Consider the following 13,431-nt stretch of genomic DNA (forward strand, 5'->3'; position numbering starts at 1 on the left):
CAGAATTACCTGTTTACATAGACGATACGATTGTGCCTGCCTCCTGTCCAGATACAGCCGCATCATATAGCAGTTCTATAATACAAGCCAAGTAGGATTACAAGAGCCTACAGAGAAAAACTCAATTCCTGAACAAGCGAATGAATGAGAATATCTTGGAAAAGGTAGACTCCCTGACCAGACAGATGAATGATCTGCTCGATGACACAAGGGAGAGATTCCACCATAGATCATACTGTCAATCTTCATCAGACCAGTCCTCTGATGACTCAAAACCGATGGGAATGTGCTGCTGGCACCACCAGTTTGGTGAGCAAGCACAGAGCTGCAACCTGTCCTGCTTATACATCAGCCAGAAGCATCAGTCGGAGGTAGAAGTTTTGGGCATTCGTCCTAACACCGTTTCATAATTGCCTGGAAGACTGGGCACAAATTTCTCGTGGACTCCAGCTCAGACCTCAGTATTTGCCACAAGGTAACCAACACAAGTATCGACCAACCACTACGTTCAACTTGTTGGCAGCCAATAATTCCACTACCGCTACATATGAATTGTAACACATGGAGTCCTGGCTTGGAATTTTACTGTTGCTGACATGAGAGAACCGATCATTGGTGAGAATCTTTTGACTCATTATCACCTACTGTTTGACGTCCCGCATGCCCGCCTGCTAGACACCATCACTGAGCTGTCTATGATCAGCTTTCGACAATGTGTTGCCATTTTCGACGCCAGAGTGGTCCAGTTTACTGCAGGCAGGTACACATACACCAACTCGAGCAGTTTCTATCAGTGAAGTGCCCCCCTAGGCCCCATAGAAGGTATGTCATAATACGGTACGCTATATTAATACTACTTCTGACCCACCTATTTCCTGTCGATCTAGGCGACTTGCACTCGGCCAATATGCCATAGCTTGATCAGAGTTTGATATGATGTTGAAGGAAGGCGTCATCTATCCCTCAAGTCGGCGTGGTCATCACCATTATATTTGGATCCTGAAAAGAATGGTATGTGGTTTCCATACGAGGATTACTTTGCTGTGATTGCATGTACGATCCTGGACAGGTATCCAATCCCGCTGCTAAAAGGTTATAATCATGCCCTGACCGGCAAAATGGTTTTCAGAGTTTTAGATTGTGCAAAAGCATATACACAGATCACTTTTGCTGCAGAAGATATTCCATAAACAGTCATCATTACACCCTTAGATTTACTGAAAATTTTGTATACGACCTTTGGACTTACGAATGCACAGACATGATAGCGATTTATAAACGCTGCATTGAGAAGATTGCATCACTGCTGCTTTGCCTACCTTTACGACAGCCTCATCTATTCAGATACTCTGGAAGAGCATGAATGTCGCCTTTTAGAAGGTCTTGATGACTCAACGAGTCTGGAATCGTTTTGAATACAGTTAAGTATGTATCTAGCAATGCAGCAATTACATTCTTGAGAAACCTTATTTCCTCTAGCAATGCAGCAGTTACATTCTTGGGACACCTTATTTCGTCTGAGTGGTCATGCCCGCTACCAGACGCTATCCTCAGTATATCTCGACCAGAAATGGGTGAGAAATTTGGTCGGTTCTAGGGGTTCTCAGGTTTTATCATTGCTATTTGCCCAATGCGGCAGAGCTAGCAGCAACACTAGCCTAAAGGCAAAGCTCCCATGCCATGGGCCCAGGCAGAGTTAGACGCTTTTGAGAAGGCCAAACAAAGCATAGTCGATGGGGCACTACTAGCACAGCCTGCATTGGACTCTACTCTCGCACTTGTTGGCATGAGCCAATCAGCCATTGGCGCCACACTACAATAATATGTGAACATTGGCTGGCAGCTGTTCGCCTTTTTCTCCCAAAAGCTGACGCCAATGCAGCCACAATACAGTGTGATCGAGCGAGGTGGCGCAGTGGTTACCACACTGGACTCACATTTGGGAGGATAGCAGTTCAAACCTGCATCTGGCCATCCTGATTTAGATTTTCTCTGATTTCCCTAGACGGCTTCAGGCAAATACCGGAATGGTCCCTTGGACAAAGCGTGGTCTGTTACCTTCCTCATCCTTCCCACATCCTAGTTTCTGCTCTGTCTGTAATGACCTCGTTGTTGATGGACATTAAGCACTACTCTCCTCCACCTCCAATTCAGTGCTTATGATAGAGAATTGTTAGCCATCAAATACTTGTGTTCGCAACTCAAGGCCAGATTCTATACAATATGTGCAGCTGATAAGCCTGTAACATCAACAGTCCAACAAAATAATGATAAATGTTCTCCACGAAAGTATAACCAGCCAGAGTTTACCTCATAGTTTTCTACAGACGTTTGGCAGTTTTGGGTCTGATGATGTGCTGACAGACCGTTTATCCCGCTGTTACACAGACAGTTGACTTCATGCACCTGGCCAGAGCTCAAGGATCTGGCAAGGAGCTTTGTGATTGCCTGGATGACACTGTGTCAGACTTACAGCTTAAGCTTGTTGAAGCTCCAGCCTCAGATACTAAAGTCAATTGTGAGGTATCTTATCCCAAAACCAGGCCGTTCGTGCCAGCATCACTTTGTAGACAAGTATTTCAAATTCTACATAGTCTGTGCCACACAGGAGTTAAGGCAACGGTGAAAATAGTCTGAAACTGTCACCTCCAGCCAGGAGTGGAGAAGGATTGTTGACAGGGGGTCAATACGTGTACACAAAGTCAATGTAGCAAAATAGTACAGTATGGGCACTCACCAGTAGCCAGCTTCCCAGATACACACAAGATTTGCACATATGCACACTGATGTCGGGCCACGGTCCCACTCTGAAAGGCAACGATGTTTACTAACCATCATGGGCTGATTTACAACTCTAGAGACCGCATTTATGTCACAGTGGGTTGCAAGTTCTGGATGCCCAATCCCTATAACTGTGGACAACAGATGACAATTCAAATCTGATCTATTTACCAAACTGAGAAGCTTCTGTGGAGCAGTCCACCATTCTACTATGATCTACCACCCTTCCAGCAATAGCATGGTGGAACATTGGTATGGTTCCCTTAAGCCAGCCCTAACGTGCCATGAGACTAAATGTATATCAGCCTTGCAACTAGTTCTGCTGGGGATTTGGACAAAGTGCAAGCCAGAACTGAATGCATCACCAACTGAGTTTGTGTACGGTGAAACCTTATGCCTACTGTTAAGTTTGTTGAGTTGAGAGCCTTACCAAAATACAGCACAGACTCTCTGCATTTCATTGATGACCTAAGAGACAGAATCTCACAAATCCGCCCACAACCAACATCCTGACGTGGTGAGCACCAAACTTTTGTGCATAAGGAATTAAACAGATGTACACAGGTCATGCTATGCAGGGATGGGCTTAAGCCAGTGTTAACACTTCTGTATACAGGCCCACACTGAGTTGTCACCATAGGCGGCAAAACATTGAAGATCATGGTCAATGGAAAACAAAATACCGCCTCCATCAGCCATTGCAAGCCTGTGTTTGTCATATAAGAACCTGCTAGTATCCACCCCCGTCCTACCATGTTACAGGCCTCAAATGTTGAAGACCAGACAGAACCCTCGACAATGACGCCAGCTCGTAAGACATGCTCTGGTTGCGGTATGCACTTCCTGGCAAAGTACATGGATAACGCCTACGGTAACACACAGGACGACACTCCGCTCTTCTGTGGGGGGCTGTGTAGAGGTAGAGACTGTGGGAGGTCACAATCGGCTCTCTCCTGACAGCTAGCAATCAGATGATTGCAAAACGTCAGCTGAGTTTGTACGCCAGCCGTAAGGAGCGCTGGCAAGTGATTGTTCTTTACTGAGGCACAGACTTTTCGTACAGCGACCTTTCTTCGCTTCTTACTTTTAATCTGTTGTTTATGGAGACTGTATGGTTAATACTGACTGCACTTAATTGAACATTATTTTTCTTCTTTTTTTACTGTGTCAGACGTACGCCACAATACGAGTCATTAGAAATAAAGTGTTGAGTTTAACTGTGCACACAGTCTTCTTCATTATATGGATGTGATGTTTGTTCACTGATTTCGCACTTCAAACCAACACCAGTGACAGAGGTAACAAGGCCAAAAGAATCCAAGGGAAAGTTGTGGGCAGAGAAGTGGCTAATGCAAAGCAACAAATTCACCCACACTCTGTTAATAAGAAGCTGAGAGAAAATGATTTTCGTAAGTAACTAATAATGGATGAAACATGCATTTCGGAGCAGCTAAACATCATCAAACGAAAAGGAATTCAGACGTGAGAGAGTCTGTAAGCTATGAGAAGAGGATGTCAGCTGCATTACGGTTTCCAGCCACTGGTAGAAGTTAAGAGAACCTCAACTTTAGTGTTGTTGTATTCCCGCAATTCATATCTAAAATAATTCCTGAAACCTGCAATACGGTTTATAGTTCCATGAGGAAATACATCTTGGTAAAGCAAACTAATTAAAACAAACGATGTGCATAAACAAATTATAAATTTATTTACATATCTAGCATGAAAGGTGCCCCTGTACTTTTAAGAAACTAATTTCAGATGAGAAGAAGGAAGATTGCACATGATAGAGGTGCATGTCATCTAATAAGTACAACAGATATCTAAGAAAAGAAGCATTTAGCAACTGTTAGAACTGTAAATAAGATCCCACTCATTTCTTTTCATGGCAGAAGGCTTTGACAAAGTCTGGGCTATTTTAACACTTATAACAATAAAGCAAGTATATTTTACGGATAAATGTCTACTGACTGTCTATATTTCGGTTTTACTTCCGATAAGCATTGTAAATGAAATCTAGCGTCTAATCTGTCTATATTTTTGTTTTTTTTTAATTTCATTTCCGATAAGTATCGGAACTAACACCTAAAAATTGAAATACAGGAGATCGACGGACTTTTATTCAATGTACAACGTTTACTCTCTGTACTTGTCACATAACCATTATGGATTCGTTAAAAAATGAAAAAAGTGCTTCGTTTCTTGCGTCTCATTGCTGTAATCCTCGTATAACGTTTTCTACAAAAATCTCGTGTCTTTAAATTTCTCCACAAATTCTGTCAAAGTTTTGTCCTCCTCGCACTGTCTAGCACAGTATTTAATCCCACACGCAGTGACAAAAAACGAACTTTTGTCGAGCGGTTGGCACGACAGCGTTACCTGCGGCACAATGGTGTGCGCGTGCCGGTGGTTGGGGGGGGGGGGGGGGGTCGACTGTCGTGTGCTTCCACCCGACCGACATCCCAATAAGGAAGTTCGTCTATCGGTTGGTCAAAATGCCTTCATATGTGATTTTGTCGGTCGGTCTGTCGCTCTGTTGTTGCTTGTTCAGGCCCTTTATTTTCACTTGCTGACTAATAAAAAAATGTTCCAGGGCAACAGACTTCGAGAGATCGATATTGTTAGTGAGAAATGGAAGGCACCTCCTGTTTCCGGCTGGCACTGGACAACAAAGCCGGAAGTCTTTCTCGTCATTCAGTCGATAGAAGAGTCTACCAGTAAGTAGCGTGGAATCGTGATTCTGTTGATTTTTGTGTTATTTCGTGGTTTTTTTGTTGTCAAATTGTGTTTATGATGATAATTGTAGCAGCTCTTCAATACTTATAATTAAAAACATGTGTTTTAGTAGTATAATAGGACGATTTGAGTTTGTGTTTAATCATACAAACTCGGATAACAGATTATATCATATTACGTTATAAGCCTATCCCACATAATTCCCCTTGTGTGTGAGACGTGCGTTTCTTGCCAGTTCCGTCGTTTTATAGATATTGTGTAAATTTTATTTTGTTGTTGCTTAAAACGGGCTGAATACATGCCAGAAAGGCCACGTGCACCTGTAGTTATGTTACCAGTCACGTAACCGGATAGGAATTGTCTCTCTGTATTTGCATGCATACCGTCTACTGCATAATATGTTTTCATTAGAAAGAAAAAAAAGTGTCAGCAAACCGAAGATTTTCCGTATTTGGTATTTATTTCAGTAAATATTGCATGGTGGTGCCATTTCGTTGTGAACGAGAGAAATTGAACGTGTAATAGAGTAGGCCGTCGTGATTTTGGGATGGCTATAGGAATCATATTTGTTAATTGTATTCATAACACGTTTCAGAATCCGTCTTTCTGTAAGCGGTCATATCCCTCATTATAACATCAACGAAATTAATAAAGTTTTGAATCATCATCGCAGTTGATGACCTACCAACTTAATAAGTGTGGGGAGGGGGGGGGGTTGAAGATACAACAAACTGCTGTAAAAATTTGTGAATCAGATTATTAGTGCATAAGGGTGTGACTCCAAAAACATTAATAAAGAGGAAGAACAATCAGAGAATAGAGTATATTGCACTAAAAACTGAACTTGGGCCTTGATATCAGTTAAAGGTTGTAAGATTCCGTGTTCGTAGTTCTAATGCGGCCCTACAATCCTGTGAAAAAGGATTTTTGTTACTGATCTTAGAAGATGCTGCAGTGCATTTAAAGTAGTGGGCGTGCATAGTGCTAGGCCCGTACACCTCCCTCCCGTTTGCCCATATATCAGTCATTAATATTTCGTTTTTGTGCTGTATGCTTTGCAGGTGGTTCTAATTTTTTAGTTAAATTATTTTTACATTCCAAGCACAGTGGCTGATGGGAGCATATGCAGTCGCTCCCATCAACCACAGTGCCGAGTGTCAGCACGGATTGTGCGAATTGTGACAATTTTCTCTCCGTAATTTTTCTTAAAAATTATTAAATTGCAATATAAATTCAGTTAATTTTCTATTATATTACTGCTGTGTGTACGAAAAATACAAGGGTTTCACAAGCTGTGACATGGTCGTGAATAAGTGCCCTGAATATAGAATAAATTTCGTTTACTTCATGTCAATGATCACAAATTTTTTGTCATCAGATTACAAGTTTTGGTCTATAATGACGATTTCAGATGTGCAGCAAAATATGGGGAAAACACAAATACATTAGCATATTGTCTATGGCTTATAATAATAAAATAGACCATAATGAAAATTATTACTGACACATATGTGCATTTATGCACTTTAACTATGGAGAGGCAGACCTCTTTTATGAACAAACATGCCGTAATACATTGGAGCCATAGTGGCATCGTCAAATGTTAAAACGCGAAATCAGCACCAGCATTGGCAGATACATATGAATAACAGCATAAGTAAGAGTCGTATCAGCAGCAGTACTGTTCAAAACAAACTGCCGCACAGTAGCCACAAAATGTTGTGTAGCATGTTCAACAGATTTCACTACTGTAGGCACACACACATTTTTCAGTGATTAATTGTAAAATGTAAAATAAAGGAGGATACAATCAGTAAAATCCTCTAAAGGGCTTATAAGGTGGAAGAGGCGTTAGTTATAAAAAGCAATGAAATAAATTACGATGAAAGTTATGATTGTTAAAACGGAAAATGTTAAGAGACAATAATTGACATATGCTCAAGTGGCAATATTAAAGATAATGATGTAATTAATAAACAGCTTTCAGAGTGCACAGAACAATATAAAAATGTCAGTAGTACTTTTCATTGTGGTCAGTTTTATTGTTTTAAGCCTTTGATAATCTGCTAGTGTGTTTGTGTTTACCCATATTTTGCTGCAGCTTTGAAGATGTCATTATTAACCAAAACTGGTAGTCTGATGACAAAAAAATTGTGACCATAGATGTGATGCAAAAGAAATTTATAACACAAGGGTTGGCCATGACATGACTTGTGTCAAAATCTGTTCATGGTCATAGACGGAAAACACTTAGTACATTATTCTTGAGATAGATTACTTGTTATTAGTGATAGAACTAAGTCTCCAACACAATAACAATTGTATAAATTTCCACCAATGCAAACTTTGTGTTGACTGTTCTTCTTATTACAGAACATGGCGGACGCTGCTCCAGCCGGTGGACGAGGGGGTTTTCGTGGTGGTTTTGGTTCCAGAGGTGGTCGTGGAGGCCCAAGGGGTCGGGGTCGTGGTAGAGGACGTGGCAGGGGCCGTGGAGGCAAAGAAACTGAGAAGGAATGGGTTCCTGTTACTAAGCTGGGTCGATTGGTGAAGGATGGGAAAATACGCTCACTTGAGGAAATATACCTGTTCTCACTGCCGATTAAGGTATATAGCTTTCCCATGTAATGCTGATAAGAAATGACATAAGAAGAATCTCAATCACTTTTCTCTCTTTCTAGGAGTTTGAAATAATTGATTTCTTCCTTGGCACCTCTTTGAAAGATGAAGTTCTTAAAATCATGCCAGTACAGAAGCAAACTCGTGCTGGTCAGAGGACAAGATTCAAAGCATTTGTTGGTAAGGAATGAAGCTTTTATTCATCTCTTGATATATGATCCTTAATTTCACAAGATATTGTAATGAGAGGACCTGTGCCTTTCCCTATTTGTTTTGAAAATAGCACCGAAAAACCCCATCATGTCTAGATGACTTGTTATGGCAGTTCAGGTGCAAGAGAATCATTTGGCCCTGAACCATTGGGCAGTCCTGATTTGGAGTCTCCACACTGATGTGGGCCATACAGATGATTTTGTTAGATTATTTCATGTGCTTTTCATTAACAGTTGTAGATGTAGTGTTCAAAGTATTTTTTTCCCATACTTCCAATTGGATTCTAATGTCTTTGTTTGTCTAAAAATTTTTTAATTGTGGGTCTCAACCCTGTATTGGGAGTAATTGTATTTAGTCTTGGCAGATTGTTAATTTTTGTCAAGTGGTTTAATAGTTCACTAATTCACTGGCAAATTTTATGTAGCATGTCTTTCCCAATTGACATTATAATTGCATTTCTTTGCAGCTATTGGTGACTCTAATGGGCACATTGGGCTTGGTGTGAAGTGTTCCAAGGAAGTTGCTACAGCTATTCGTGGAGCTATTGTTCTTGCAAAGCTGTCTGTTGTGCCAGTTCGAAGAGGTTACTGGGGTAACAAGATTGGAAAACCACACACAGTGCCCTGCAAGGTTGGTTTTGGAAATTTAATAATTGACTAAATTTTAGCACTAGGCAGGAATCGTTCAATTATTTGCCAGATTAAAATGTCATCAGAGTTCGCTTTGGGAGCCATATGGAGATGACTTATATGTATTAGTAAACTATTTCTACATTGGAGATGATGTGAATGTTTTTCGGGGTGTATACACTCCGGGAAATCCGGCTAAATTCTGGGAATTTTTCATTGATTTAGTTTTTCGTGTGATTTTGGCTGGTAAGACCTTATAAATAGCAAAATGTCTTCTGATGAATGTAAGCAGTTGCTTGCAGGCTCATGCGCTTGTGCAGTTGAGTTGTGTATGAGCAGTACCTTCTCCCGCTTCTTGCTACTTGAAGCGTGGCTGCAGCAGTAGCAAGAAGCGGTCGTGCTACACAGAAAAATTTTTCTGGTGCACCTAAGCTGCCAGATTCACACACGTGCGTAAAGCAGTCTGGGTTTTAGTGGGGAGTATAGTGACCTGTGTTTGTTTGGTGATTTTGCTGTTTCCGGATGTCCTATTTAGTCTTCGTTTACAGTTCACACACGAAATGAAAACAAATTGATTTCTATTGCTGGGAGCTATCAAGCCAATTTAAAAAAATGCATGTAATTATGGAAGGCTGTTATTATTTTCAGTTTCCTGATTTTATTTTATTATAACTTTTCTGTCAGTCACACATTAATCGACTTGCACAACAGTGGAGTAATTTTTGTCTGTTTGCTAAATTAATATGGCTTTTATTAATCTTTTACGCAGATGCAGTCAATTTACAAGAAATGAAGTTTCATTCCACATTATTGGCTAGTTTCAATTGTTCACTGAATTCCAAGGGCACGTTTCTTGTCTTCTGGCACGTATGGCATTATGCCACAATAAAGAATCAAATGTGAGACTATTCAATACTGGTACTCCAAGAAAACTTTCGTCCCAAAAAGTGCACTGAAAAGCTTGATAACAGGTTAGGGCCTACTTCATTGTGAATCTGGACATAATGTGTCCAAGCCGAATTATGCATTTTAGTGTGGTTTATGAAAGTCCTGTGCTCTTTGAGTATCCTCTGATGTCCTGTTTCTTTTGTGGCGTCATAAAAGATCTCTTAACGCTGTATGTGTGTGAGCATATTGGCTTTCGACATCATCATAGCTGCCCATGTGCAGTGACACCTGTTTTTGGCACTCTCTGGTGGCTGCTGAAAAGAACCCATGTCTACGAGGTCATAGGAAAATACTGCTAATGGTTTGGTTCTTCGAAAAGTGTTATTTTCAAAGGAAATTTTCTTTTAGTCAAGATAGAGTATGTTACATGTGAGAATGTGCAATGAATTTCTTAAATCACAAGAGCATTTGGCTCTCATTTAAAACTTAAAACTTTCAAGATCAGCCACTTAGAATAATTTCAAGCCCAGGAGAGCAGACATTGATGTCATTGTTTAAAATTTTACTGGCACATTTGTGTGATGTATCTTAAAGTGCAACACACGCTAAAAAGACCAATGCTATATATGAAAGCTTAACTTTCCTTGTTACTTATTAATCATCAAGACAAGTATTACATGAGAAAGCTTAGTTTTTCTGGTAGCTACGCTAGGTACATTAATTAAACCATTAACTTTGGCTATTTGTGCATTCACACTACTTAACAGTGATAGTGTTGCTGTTGGCTAACTACTACATCATATGTCCTATATTCTGAATATCTGCTGTGACTCTCTGACATCATCATGTGATGTGAGCTATGATTAGCTACAATAGCACATTGCAGTCTCTATTTCAATGCTTTGGAAACTTAGGTGCTGTGTTTAATGGAATTTGAATTCATACTATGAAAACGTGCAGTGCACATATTGTTGCACATCAAAGATCTTTCCAAAACACTTCCCTGCTCGCTTCCCCCCCTGCCAAGTTTCATTTTCTAAAGTGCTGGGAAGTTCTTGCTGGTGTGTAACACCTTTACCATTCAATGGATTGATGGTTTTATAGCTCCGAGGAAAAGTACACTCACTTATCGTGGAAAAAGTTTTTCACTGTTGAAGTGTATTTTCACATGAGAAAAAGTGATTTTTTAACTGGGAGATCTGGGAATTTTTTGTCTGCGTATACATCCTGGTTATTATAGTGTAATTTGTAAGACTCTTCTAAGTTTCGTGTTATATATAAACATGGAAACACTATTAGTTATTTGTACTTTAAATGTTAGCTGGAGATAGTCGGTATTGAGGCTGATAGGTATCATTTCTGGGTGACTAATGAAATTCATGTTTTTCTTTTTGCGTATTGGGTGGCAGTTGTGGAATAGCAGTTATAAAAAACTGTAAGCAAGAGACAGAATATAGTAATGGTAAAGCCTGCCACACTGTTCACACATGTCAGGATGATATTTAGAATAATTGTAGGTTTTCACCATATTTAAATGATGTCTCTAATTTATCTTTGTCAGACATTGCTTGTGATTTTGATGCTCATTGTTAGGACTCTTAAGCAAACTGAAACTACATGGTATATACCACTTAATCAGTTGTCCCTACTGTCAAGGGATAAAGCTTTTTTAGAGATTTTTAAGACCAGCCAAACTGAAAAAGTTCTGTGTTAAAGGGAAGCCCTTATCCACTGTTGGTCCATCTTCGATAGTGCAATGAAACAACTGCCAGGGTAGCATACAGTGTCCTTCATTTAATTCGTATGAAGTCCAGACTCTGAGTGATGAAATCTGCAGAGCAATGAAATATGCATTTGCTGTTTAGGTCTTTGCCATGGATGTTCTCCAAAAATATTGTGAAAGTAAAATAACTAACTTTGGTGCAGACCTAGAAAAATTAAAAATCATGCCAAGAAGGAATGTGGAATGGGTTGAACACAACACTGGCAGTAGGAAGATGAATAGAATATTTGCTGCATCTGTAAAGATCATATAAGATGTAATTCGCCTTTCTCCATTGTGTATTTTGGGTAGGTGTTGCAAGAGTTTGGGAGAATAGACAGGAATTAATCTCTATTTGTGGATGGAGTAATGTACTGTGTGACTAATATTGGTACAAAGTATGTGTCAATTATGTATTGTCTAGTGGCTTGTGGAGAATATACGTAGATGTAGAAGCCTCTGATTTGTATAGATCTTGTAGAAGTCTCTGATCTGCATAGATCTTTTGGCCATCACTTTGGAGTGTATGTTTGATCTTAACCATTTTTGTTGTGTGATGTAATTTCTTTTGACAGCAGTTTATATAACTTTTTCAAATGTGTAGTAGTATGTTATCAAGTTATCCACATAACATTTCTTGCAGATTTCCATTTCCTATTGTGCACTTAAAAATTAATCTACTGTTTTCAGGTCACAGGAAAATGTGGCTCTGTTCAGGTGCGTCTCATTCCAGCACCTCGTGGTACAGGTATTGTGTCAGCACCAGTACCAAAGAAGCTCTTGCAGATGGCAGGTATTGAAGATTGCTATACATCAGCTCGTGGCTCAACTGGAACCCTAGGAAACTTTGGTATGTTCACTTTGTATTGATGCTTAACATTTATTGTAACTTTCATGCTGCAGTACATTGTAAGGGTTACCCTTTTTATGGGAATATGCCAATTATTTCATTAATTTCTTTTCAGCTAAGGCAACGTATGCTGCTATTGCAAAAACGTACGCATACCTGACTCCAGATTTGTGGAAAGAGGAGCCCCTCACGAAGACACCCTATGAGGAATTTGCAGATTACTTATACAAGAATAATCGCCCTGTTGCAGGTTCCAATCCTCAGCGTGATGTATAAGGACTCTGTAAATTCCAGATGGATGAGATTCCTTGTACAAATGTTGCATTTTATAATTTGAATAAATGATACTTGAAAGAAATTTTCTCCCTGTACTTCTTATCAAATGTGTTATACATAAGTGGTGCTGGAAATGGAGTCTCGAAAAAGTAAGAAACGGCTAAAGAAACTGCTTTGGTTGTCTTGCCTCTCTTTGTTTTTATGTTGGAGATGCAGGTTCACTTCCAAAAAAGTGTGGGGGACCTAAAATTCAAACCCAATACTAAACTGTAGTCCTGTCACTCGTATGCCATTGCCCAAAATTAGGAATGAGAATTTGTCTTGAGAGGCAGAGCCTCTAAGGAAATTTGTAAAGCTCCATGAAATTTATTGCACAGTAATAGTATATAGAAATCAGTACTTCGTAATGTCTTAGGTGTGCAGCAGTTGGATTTGGCAGTGTATCAGCTACAGCTGGCTTATCACAACTACTGCACATGGTTTTGAGCAAATTGTCAGTTGGCCTGACAAGTAGGTTACTTTCTAAACATCAGTTTTCTTCAGTGTTTCTTTTTTAAGAGAAACTATTCCCATACTAGGTTTGAAAAGGGTGGATGACATAGCTTATAATTTCATTTCAACTTCTTATACTCAGCATAACACGTCATGAGAAGAAAAACAAAAAACAGTAGTTTTTG

At 39.8% G+C, this 13,431-nt stretch overlaps 1 protein-coding gene across 1 annotated transcript; it reads left to right on the forward strand.

Annotated features, from left to right (window-relative positions):
* Positions 1-5,413: 5,413 nt before the first annotated feature.
* On the forward strand, positions 5,414-12,836 carry LOC124789842 (40S ribosomal protein S2). Its single transcript, XM_047257349.1, has 6 exons — positions 5,414-5,498; positions 7,891-8,124; positions 8,199-8,316; positions 8,816-8,979; positions 12,319-12,478; positions 12,594-12,836. Exons 2-6 carry the CDS (start codon positions 7,894-7,896, stop codon positions 12,752-12,754), a joined length of 834 nt encoding a protein of 277 aa, XP_047113305.1. The 5' UTR covers positions 5,414-5,498; positions 7,891-7,893; the 3' UTR covers positions 12,755-12,836.
* Positions 12,837-13,431: the final 595 nt, after the last annotated feature.

Source organism: Schistocerca piceifrons, chromosome 3 (assembly GCF_021461385.2).
Source record: "Schistocerca piceifrons isolate TAMUIC-IGC-003096 chromosome 3, iqSchPice1.1, whole genome shotgun sequence".
Classification (NCBI taxonomy): Eukaryota; Metazoa; Arthropoda; class Insecta; order Orthoptera; family Acrididae; genus Schistocerca; species Schistocerca piceifrons.